The 11,341-nt window shown below is 43.3% G+C and overlaps 1 protein-coding gene across 1 annotated transcript; it reads right to left on the bottom strand.

Annotated features, from left to right (window-relative positions):
• Positions 1-5,252: 5,252 nt before the first annotated feature.
• Positions 5,253-9,631, bottom strand: LOC133908617 (probable sulfate transporter 3.5). The gene is made up of 12 exons (XM_062350722.1): positions 8,997-9,631; positions 8,639-8,846; positions 8,378-8,549; positions 7,554-7,619; positions 7,318-7,431; positions 7,071-7,187; positions 6,847-6,973; positions 6,463-6,749; positions 6,169-6,359; positions 6,011-6,093; positions 5,840-5,916; positions 5,253-5,750 (listed from the first exon to the last, which is right to left on the bottom strand). Exons 1-12 carry the CDS (start codon positions 9,343-9,345, stop codon positions 5,583-5,585), a joined length of 1,959 nt encoding a protein of 652 aa, XP_062206706.1. The 5' UTR covers positions 9,346-9,631; the 3' UTR covers positions 5,253-5,582.
• Between the last annotated feature and the right edge of the window lie 1,710 nt (positions 9,632-11,341).

Below are 11,341 nucleotides of genomic sequence, written 5' to 3'. Positions count from 1 at the left end.
ACCAGGGTTTGGCTTACTGATCCGCGCTCCGGCGGTAACCGAAAAGTCGCGATTACACGATAACTGATCAAAAATTTAAAAAAAAAATAGATAAAATTTATTTGGTAAAAATTAAAATTTAGAGAAAAGTTATGATTTTAGCCGTTTGGTAACCGGTCGGTTTAGACTCGTTATCGAGCGTTTTTTTCGATTTATCGAGCGGTTTTCTCGAATTTTCCGTATTGTCGGTAACTGCTTGGTTTTCTCGGTAACCGCTCAGTTTTCTCGAGTTATCGAGCGATTTTCTCAATTTTCAGTGAAGTTCAATAAAAAAACTCAAAAATTATCCCAATCTTATAAAATCAATAACTAATTCATCTTAGCTTCAAATTAAGTAAAACAAATTTTGCTTGTTTCCTTGTAACATGATCTACATGATAAAAGTATTTATACTCATAAAAAAGTTCAAAAATTTCTGTGAGAAATTGTATTTGTTAAATCAAGTTAAATGCATAGTTTACTCTTTGCTAATCCAAAAATCATAAAACTAATTTTGTTAGTATTCTTACATGATCCTATATCTTTTAAAAATACATGACTCATGAATTAGTTATGTAAATGTGTTGCGACTAGATTAATTCATAACTGACCCATGACACCTCAAAAATTAGTGAAACCACTTTTATTAGTTATTTATACTATGATTTATATAGGAAAAATAATAGTAGACATGAAAAAGTTACTTACAGTGTTGTTTCTTAACATATTCACTTTATACTTGTGAACTTTGTAAAAATTATAGAAAAATTAATAAAACTCTAAATAAAGTGAAATCGATTTTAAAGATCCTCTTAAGATATGTTTTACATAAGAAAAATATGTGTTTGCATATTAAATTTTTCCTTATCATGAGTTAATAACTGAGCCGCACGTTTCAATTTTTTTTATTTTTTTTTCAAACTTCCTCCCTATAGAATATGATGCAAACGACATTATTTTGAAAAAAAAATTCACATAAGGTCTTAGAATTGTGTCTAGTTTTTTTAAGATTTTTTTTGAATTTTTTTATTTTTTCAAATTTTTTGAATTCAAATTCGGTTACCGTTCGGTTTCTGAAACTGAGCCGGACCGAGATGGTCGGTTATTGCGATTTTTGCTCGGTTACTGTCGATTTTTTAACCCTGGCCCGAACTTTCGGGTATAGATCTTAGATAACCAATTTTTTTATGTTTCTCAATACTGAAATACCCAAAATATTATTATGTTCTTTTCATTTAATATTTTTGAGAGAAAAAAGTTCTTTTTTATTTGATGTTATACAGTTTCGAGAAGAGACGTATTTATATGTTCCTATATCATCTTTTCCCTTATTTAGTGTGTGAATTATGACATATTATACAAGATTATGAGACTCAATTTTATTGTCCATCGGTCAATATGGTTAGTTTAAGATAAACAAATTTGATAAGGTGGTAAGAGATAATTTTATTAAAAGCATGTGATAAGCTTTTGTTTTTTTTCTTAATAACTGTACATAAATCTAAAACATCAAACCAAAAATAATAAAAGGAGTACTATATAAGAAGTTTGGGTATTACCCGAATTTTTGAAAATATTTTGGGTAATAGTTTCATAAGACCGAAATTCAAAATAACTAAAATACCTGGACTGAAAATTCAGGTATACCCGAACGCCCACCCCTAAAGGAAACGTAGGTTTTGTTTGGTTCGCCTTTTCTGGCTTTGAATGCCGAACCAAACGGTCCACCTTTTGGAAAACTGAAAAAATGATTTTTGAGGAAATTTATGTAATGAGTTTTTCTAGTTTTTGGTGAATAGAGAAGCCAAAAAATTTATTGCAAAACCTAATAGGAAAAAACCAACGGCCAGAAGTTAGAACTAAGAAAAGTAATTTTTTAAACAAAAACCAAAAAGCCTCAGCTCAATCAAACATGCCCGTACTTAAGCCGGTGGGATGCTCCACTGCTTGAGACATGAGACCCAAGTCCGATTAGCTTTAAGGAATAGTGTTTTTTATAAAAAAAAATCTACTTTACCCCCTGAACTAATGGTTCAATTTGAAATCCACCCACAACCAGGATACTAGAAATATAATCCCCTCTCACGTTTGGAAACCTGATGTGGAACCCCCTGAGCTGAATCTAAGGCAGCTTTTGTTCGACGTGGCACATAAATCCTGGTTTTGAATCCACGCTAGCCTGAGTGGAATCCACGTCATAGAGGAGTGTGGACGGGGACATGGAGGAGAGCGCAAACGAGAGGAGCGTGTTGAGGAGTGGCAACGAGTGTGTGGGGGGGGGAGGACCAGAAAGGTGGAGGCGAGGAGCAAGGAGGAGGGCGGTGTGGCGGTGAGGAAGAAGGAGAGCTTGGAGGCCTACGGGAGGGCTGGGTGGGGGAGGATGTAGAGCTGGATGGGGAACGAGAGTGGCGTTGCGGGTAGCAACGCGGTGGACAAGTGCAGCGTGGTGAGGAGATGGTGAAAGTGCATATAGCCTTTATCTGTGGTTTTGGTAATTAGTGATAATATCTATAAATTAACAACGTTGTTAAAAATTGTTAGTAAGTTGTTCCATACATGATGCATGGAAGAGAGATATGTATTAAGATAAATGAGCTCTAGTGATGCTCAGAAGGAGAAGCTCCTAAGAATAAAGAAAAGCTCATATATGATTGGCGATAAGCATGAATGCTAAATTACTTGTGGAGATCAAGTAATTAAAGGTATGCTATTATCAATAGAGTTTTATGGAATAACATGTGTGCTTTATACTTAAGAGTGAGTTAGGGTTAGGATCTATAAGAAGACATAAGTTGAATTGAAATCATATATACCAAGAGTGAAGAACAAGATTGAACTCCATATATGAGAAAGTGAATTTACTGTCCATCAGACGTTTTGATTCCCAAAATTGGAAATCCGATCAGTTCAAAATAACAAATTTTATTATCACAAAATTAACTCTATACACATACAAATAAACATACAAGCATGGTATCAAACTAAAGCACAAGAGTAAGTAAACACGGAGGCAAATAATTTATTATCGAAGTTCGGATATTTACCAATATCCTACGTCTCCGTTGAGAAAGCTCGATCACACTTGAGCCGAGTCTTTTTCATCCCTTTTCCTTACGAGGTTACACGCATGCACTCCTCACCTCTACTACGGCTAACTCTTCCTCCACTCTAAAGATGATGAGTTCGGCAACCACTTTCGAGCCTCCTCACAATATTCGCTTAAGGAGATCACCAACAATCCACCATCGAGCCGTCTAGGAGATGGTGGTCTCAAAGAGTAACAAACTCCTAATCTCGTGTACTATCAACGCTGAATGCTCAATACACGCAACTAATACGACAACCGTGAGCTACCAAAGCATCACAACCTTCACAAATATCTCTCTCTATTCACTAAGCTACAAAGACTTGATTATCACCAAGTCTTGATAGAGAGGGAAGTAAAGCACTCAAAAGTGGAACAACAAGTTCAAACACCTCATACAAGCAGCATAAAGTTAGCCAAGCAACTAGCCCCACTCAAGGAAGCCAAGGGGTATACCACCAAAGTGCTAAACGTGATCATCTAAGGCAATTAGCATAAGATTAGAGAGTGATTAATGCTATTAAGCATAGAGAGAGTTGTTACTAGATTTTGCTGCCTAGAGAGAGGGTCAAAGAGTGATCCTATCTTGTATCAAGTGATACGCTAGCGTTTTAGAGTCTTGGTGACTCACTAGCACCGTGAGCCTTGGTGGCTCAAGCTTATCCACCCTTCGGCTTCTTGTGGAGCGATGGTAAGAAGTTTGTACGAGGACACGGAGACCCTTATCTTGGTGGCTCAAACTCCGAAGTGAAGACGACGACAAGTGAGCGGAAGATAAACTTGTAGTGAGTCTTGCTTTTGTGGCTTAGTGGCTTAAGGGTCATGATCAGGTGCTAACTGGGAGTAATAGCCTAGGTGGCTGCTCCAACGTGGAATAGATGTGGTGTTTATGCCATTAATAATATGAGATAAAAATCATTTGTATACCGAGTTTACTCTCTATATCTTTTTTACGTTTTCGTATTTACATGCTTGTAAGTTACCTTTGCGTGTTTATCTTTCTAAAGTAGTTTGCTAGAATTGACTAGGTTACAAACCCTTTTGAGGGGTAAACACACTATATAAATCTAGAGAAGTTTTTAGATAGAAATTGATATAGGTTTATTTTGTGAATTTTTTGGAGCCGATCCATTTTAGTGCCTAATTCACTCTCCATAGGATATCACCGATCCCTTTCAATAGGTCTACATGAGTACATAATTGTTCAATTTAATAATTCAACTAGATTATTAGTATGACTTATAGAATAAGCCGGTAGTTTTAAAGTCAAAGTTTGAGTCTAAGAAGCATTTGCATTTCCTTATGTCAATGTGAATAACCGATCAAGGTAAGGATGATTTACAAAGGAAAATGATGTATTTGAATATTGAGTAGACATTAGACAACACACTACTAGAAAAAAAAAACTTATGTAAAGATAATCATTAACTGTGCAAAATATAAAACACGAAAAAAAAAACCTTCAAAATATTATCAAGTTAACCTCCATAGCAGCCATGCAATTGCACGGGCCACTTTGCTAGTTTAGCATTATATGCAGGAAACATAATGCCAATTAAAAACTTTTGAATGCGGATTCAAAATATTGGACTAGCCAACCCAAACCCAAACACTTGTAATTCCAAATACGACACTGGCAGGGCAAGGTCAACGGGACGTGTGTGTTCATATCGCTTTTATTACGCATGAACAGGATACTCCTCTGAAATTGCATGGACGGAACTCAAGAGCAAACTCCTCGGTCCTCTCGGTTGTGAATTGTGATTTCCTGCTCGATCATCGCCGTTAACTACAGCCTCGTGCATGGAATGCGCGGTCGATCTGCATACATCTTTTATTCCACATACACAGCAGAAGCTACCAATAAACTAGTAAAATTATCCACGCAATATTTACGCCAATGCATGCACATTAGGTCAGTACTTCGCAGGCAGAGTCTGCTTCGTCCTAATAAAAGATTCAGTGCAAGCTATATCTGTTCGTGATGCTTTCTGCATGCCCTTGTCTTTTGGATTTGTTCTCTGATCTATGTTTTTTAGAAGGGCGTGGATGCAGTGAACGAGACCCCACCTCTTGCAGAGTAAATTAAATTGATTCTTCTTGCAACTTGTTTGAATGCAATATTCTTCTAGCAATTCAAACAGCCAATTCTTCTGCATTCTGCAAGCTGATACACGGAAATATGTGGAAGCGTTTATCATGGACTCAGAAGCTAAGTTGGTCTATACACAAACGCTCCTGCCATCCACCTCAATATTTCCCACTTTCCCTAACAAAGACCTACTGAACTTACCTTCACACACTTCGGCACACGCAAATACCACATCCACACACCCAATCCATGCAATCGAGTCGATGCTCGATCGCGGCTCTCTCAATCTTCTCTTCTTCCCGGTGCTAAAAGGACGCGCGCCTTGCTTGCCCTGCCTGCCATCCCATATCTACAGCTATGCTTCCTAAAACGCACTGTCCATGGACGCTATACCTCGCCGTCTTCCTTGCTTCTGGATCTCTGGAGCGCGTACTGGCAAGCCGTGACGGCGTCCTTGACGACGAGGAACACCCACTCCTCCCCTATCACGTCCTTGATGTATCCAGACAGCACCAGCTTCTCTGTCACCTCCAGCCTGGGGTTTGTCAGAGCTATCTGCGATGATCGAAACATGTGTTACTGGTAACAGGTTCTGCAGCTAAACTTCAAGCTGTGGCAGTAACTGGTGTGGAATTGGAGATTACCCTGATCCCTTTCCGGTCAAGGCTCTTGTGAACTTCTACCAGCATCCCGATCCCCGTGTTGTCGATCGAAGTCACACCTGCAATGTTCAGACATGTCAAGCTTATAAACACTGGTGGCCTGACCTTGGAAACACCTGAAATGGGAGAATTGAGGATAAGTTTTGGCCATACTCCCAAGATCAAGGACCACGTATTGCAAAGCTTGGCCGTCTATCTTGCAGGCGTTCTCCTCGTCTTCCACCCATCTCAGAATCCTGTGTTGCACGGAAGATTAACACCACTTCACATGAAAAAAATGATCTGTAGGATAGATCATGCGTTTTGCTCACCTTTCTCGCAAGTAACCTGCATTGACGAAATAGATCGGAGATCCCAGCTGCAAGACGAGGACGTTAGGGACGTTTCTCGCGTACGGGTAGTGTCTGACGTCGCGGAAGATCTCGCTTCCCGCTATGCTTCCGAGCTTGCAGGTGGTAGGCCTCGCCAAATGCAACAATGCCCTGACCACTGACAAGCCTATCTGCACATGCACAGAAGCAAAGCACATCAACATTGTGCAAAGAAACATGGCACCAGTTGCCAAGTAGGTGGCAGTAAGCAGAGCAGTGGCAGGGGGCGCTTACTGATGCACTGAGGCCTATGACCATGGTGAAGAAGACGACGCCCACGAAGGCGACTATGCAGATGAAGAAGTCGAACTTGTCCACCTTGTAGAGGTGGCAGAACTCCTTGACCTTGATCAGGCCGATCATGGCGACGACGATGATGGAGGAGAGCGCCACAAGGGGTGTGTACTTGAAGAGCGGGGCCAGGAACAGCAGCACCAGCAAGATGCACACCGACATCACCACGTTCGACATCGGCGTCCTGCACCCGGCGTGGAAGTTCACCGCCGACTTGGAGAACGGCCCTGCCATTGCACCACGTTACTGGTTGTTCAGTCACAAAGGACAGATGAGAATGGCAAGGACGAGTATGCAGAGGCTGCAGCCGCGGTGTTCGTCCACCTGTTGTGAGGTAGCAAGAGGTGAAAGACCCTGCGATGTTCATGATGCCGAACGCGATCATCTCCTTGTTCCCGTCGATCTGTTCGTTCTTGATCAGCGCCAGGCTTCGCCCGACGGCTATGCCTTCCTGAGAGCGATCGAGGCAGGCACGTGAGAAACTTTTGCTCCAGTGAAAACATGAAAAAAAATTCCTTGATTGAGAGATGGGTCAAACATGTTCGTACTGCCAGTGCTAGGATCCCAGACAAGAGACCTGCTTTCACGGCTGTCTTTACGTGCTTGTCCTGGAACGTTAACTGTGAAATGGACAGAGGGTTGATCCCCTTCTTCAGGTCACCAACCTGTTGCGAGTAAAGCAAAACATGCAGTCAGGCACTGATGATGCATTGAAAATTATGTGTCTCTGAAGTCTGAACGTCAAGTGCCTTCAGAAAAAGTCCGAACATCAACATCTGGGCCAGGACGGCTTACTATTGGGATGCCATGCTCGTCTCCTTTGACTAGAAAGGCGAAGACGCCACCGATCACGACGACCATGAAAGGCGCAATTGCTGACACCCAGAACAGATTTGGCCTTTTCTTTCTCTGAAAATTTTGCTAATCAGCTTACAGACATGAAAGTAATACTCTTAAAAAAAAACAGGCAGTATCTTAAGATAGCGTGTATATCAATCAGGATTCGGTCATGTAAATTAGATCCCACTTACCAGGTGCTTACTTGACAGCAAGAACATGAGGAAGCATATGCCAAGAACTGCACTCTGCCACTTCCACTGCGCACAGGAAAAGAAGACGGATTTTCAGACAGTTGCAGTTCAGAATCTTACACGTGCATTTTTCACTCAAATCATTTCTCGGAAAGGAAAAGGAACGTTCTAACACGTAAGCTGTAAACATCTGGTGATTCTGACGCGCACGTTGGAAATGGATCATCATACTTTATCTGACTTTGGCCAACGTCCAAAGTGTATGCAAGGTCGATACGAAGTCGAAAACGCTACAAGAGGCTGTAGAAAACAGGCACGACGTCATGTCGGCATCTACTCAGTGCACGCAACTACTGACGTACACAACTTGTGGGATCCACCAATGATTTGGGTCTTTTGTTATAAGGACAAGATCCAGCCACAGCTAAACATACTGTTTGTCCCGGGGCGATCAGTCTATTTCAGTTCGAGAAATCCCTAGTTTTCGGAAGGGGAAATGGTAACTATTTGACCCGAGAAACGAATTTTGATGAAAAGTGAATATTTTACTTTTTTTTCTTTGGCTCCTACTCCTCAGAGAAGTTACGGACTTGCAGGAGCGGTTAAGAGAAACTTCCATCACGATACGCCTCGTTCTCATCAAGCCCTTCAGCGTGCGGTTGCATGCTACTTTTAGCTGATTATTGCGCAGTAATTGATTTAAACGCAAACGAAAAATGTCGACAAAAAAGGGGAAAATCAGGGGGGAAGCAAAGAAGGAACCAACTTTTCCTCCTGCGATGGAAGGTGCAGAGGAGAAATGTGCGCAATAATCTCATTCTCACCTCGTGCCTGTAACGGAAGATGGAGCTCATGACGGAGATGAGGTCCGTCTTGGGCGCGAAGTGTTTCATCCCCAGCATCCCCTTGAGCTGCTGCAGGATGATGATCGTCGCCGTGCCGCCCATGAACCCGGTGATCGTCGACCGCGACAAGAAATCCACTATGAGCCCTAACCTTCACCAGACAAAGATGAAAGTCAAATTCCTGTCTGCAGCTAAAATGATTGGAACCAATGGAAAAGATTAATTTTGATCGATGCGTACCTAAAGACGCCTAATGCGGTCTGGAAGACGCCGGTGAAGAAGGCGGCGGTGTAGAAGAGCTGCAGGTACAGCTGCGGGTTGTCCTCCGGCGCGACCTCCGTCTCGATGATGGACGCCAGCAGCAGTGACGCCGCCGCCACCGTCCCCACCGCTAGGTTGTTCGAGCTCCCGAACACCGCGTACAGAAGCGGCGGCACAAAGCTCGAATCTACAACCCCAAGAAGAATAAAATTGTGAAATTAATGCGCATGCGGCCGTGTGCAGACGCACGTCCACGTCTCGGCGCGTACGCGACCAGGGCGGTTGTGTCAAGAATTGATGGAGAAAAGATGTCACGGCAGGGCATGGTGGCACGCACAGAGGCCGATGATGGGCGGGAGGTTGGCGAGCTTGGCGTAGCTGATGCCCTGCGGGATTGCGAGGCTGGCGATGGTGACGCCGGCGAGGAGGTCGTACTTGAACTTGCCGAGCCCGTACCGCGGGGCCCACTCCAGGGCCGGGACGAAGTACTTGAGCGCGCCCCACGCCCGCGCGCCAGTGGGACGCGCACCGAAGCCCCGGAACGGGTCGTCGGGAAAGAACGTCTCCGCCAGGCCCGACCGCACCGCCTGCACGAACGGCCGCCGCGCCGACAGGTTCACCTTGTGCTCCGCCGCCGCCGACAACGCGACGAGGGGGCGGTCGCCATCGCCGGCCGCCGTCCCCATGTATCGATCGATCGGCCGGGAGGATTGGCCGGACCAACCACGCTCACGAAAACGGGGCCAAGAACGAGACTACCAGGCGCGTCGACGCGATCGAACCGGGAGCGCCCTCCGTCGTGTGGCCAATATGTTTTTCGCAGTCTCACGCCTAAATTAAGCAGGTTGCTGGCGGCAGGGCAAGCAGCAGTGTTGTTGATTGGATTATCTGAACACCGACCGAGCGGGGTACTCCGGCCGTAATCGAGTGCGTCCGTGTTTGCATGCGTGGTGCATCCGGTGAGGAGCGCATGGCGTTTTATATAGAGGGGTTGAAGCCGGTTGGGTACCTGGGTAGCGAGGGGAGAAGACGTGGGGGAGCGCGCGGCGGCAGAGCGGGTAGTTAACGCTTTTGCGAGGGATCCCTCAAGCCGGGTGGAATTGTACATGTGATCGAGGCAGGTGCGATCCTCGATGAAACGTGACAAATCCACATGGAAATAACTACTAACAATCACCAATTAGTTCCTCGTCTTGTGATGAAGAATGAGAGAGTTTTGACCAACAGATATGGAACAGAATAATAGCAATCACATGCGCGATTGGCACAACAATTTACATGGAAAAATCTCCAAAAGGTGAGGAATATAAAGTCACAGGAACAACCGGTCCACTCCAATTTCTACTATGATCAATAATAGGTACAAATAGTCTTCTCTACAACATCTAGAGGATTACAATAGCAGCAACACCTTTACAAGCTATAAAGTTGGCATCAACAATAACTACCGTAAACAACTAACAAGAGGCATGACATAAATTCAATCCACTTTGGTTATCAGCTCGTATCTCACAAACCACTAGTCCACACTGCACAAAATTTAGTAGGCATGGAGCTCCACAAGTCCCCAACAAACTGTCAAAAAGCCAGCGGCAGTAGCTGAGGATGGAGCTGGCGTTTTTTGTTCTCTCATCTTCCAAGGAGGAATCTACACTGTTGCTTCAAATCAACGGTTCACAAGCTCTCGGCATGCTGGACTGTTGCTGGACTGATAATCATTCTCCTAGTACTAGAAATGACAATTCTTCCTAGAGTTAATATTACTAGGGCACAACCCAAAATTACTAGGGAGACGGTTTCCATCTGGATGTATTTAGCCCGATAAACCACCGTGCTTAAGTTGCGTTCATCACTAGGTATTAATACTCCCTCCGATTACAAATATAGGTCGTTTTAGACTTGTACACAAAGATTAAGAAAATAGATCAAATGACCTTGTTATCCTTCATTTATTCTGCATTGAAAAAGATAACTTATTCATTTGTGATAATGGTAACATTTATTAAACAAAGGCAAAACGGGAACAAAAGAGAGAAAAACGTATAGAAGTTCGAGAATAACTTATATTTAGAGAATAGTTGAGGAGGCTAAAACAACCTACATTTGCAACCAGAGAGAGTATTAGTTAAGCTTGACATGATTTTCTTATCAATAGAGATAAAGTGATGCGAACAGAGAAGAAGGAATGATTCATGCGCTCAACAAAGTCGTGGATGGAGCTTGATTCGTCTCTGTAATTTCTATGTACGTTGCTAATTGGTTGTGGGTCTAAACTAGTATTCTTGTTTTCTGATACACTATTCTCCCACGTATTCTGAGAAAATATTCGTGGACAAGACAAACAAAAAAAACTCTTGATATGAAGGTTGTAGGACCTCGATCCAACGGCTTGTAAAAGGAACCCGCTGCTACGCGTGCCCGTCCCACGTGGGAAACAGGCTCTCAGCGAATTGTAACCCCCAAAGGTGTTACGCACTGCAACACAATTCGAACCGCTCTTGATTTCATCATAATTTGCAACGAGATGTGCCTTCACTAGTAACTACTTGAGAGATGTCAATTCCGTAGCCAAATAAAATCTGCACCAGATTAATCACCACCAGCGAAACTTCATCTTGTGTCGGTTCATCGCCTAAGATTTGATCCTCCTCTGGCCTGTCCTGTACCAGTATAACTCTTCTT

The sequence above is a fragment of the Phragmites australis genome, chromosome 2 (genome assembly GCF_958298935.1).
Source record: "Phragmites australis chromosome 2, lpPhrAust1.1, whole genome shotgun sequence".
NCBI lineage: Eukaryota > Viridiplantae > Streptophyta > Magnoliopsida > Poales > Poaceae > Phragmites > Phragmites australis.
This window is presented reverse-complemented; position numbering and strand designations above follow the sequence as displayed.

Bases quoted from the DNA above. Each gene is read 5' to 3' on its own strand.
- LOC133908617 (XM_062350722.1), bottom strand. From the start codon at position 9,345: ATGGGGACGGCGGCCGGCGATGGCGACCGCCCCCTCGTCGCGTTGTCG. The intron at 6,974-7,070 runs GTACGAACATGT...GATCGCTCTCAG, and splicing joins CTGGGATCCTAGCACTGGCA to GAAGGCATAGCCGTCGGGCG. The intron at 6,094-6,168 runs GTGAGCAAAACG...CGTGCAACACAG, and splicing joins GCAGGTTACTTGCGAGAAAG to GATTCTGAGATGGGTGGAAG.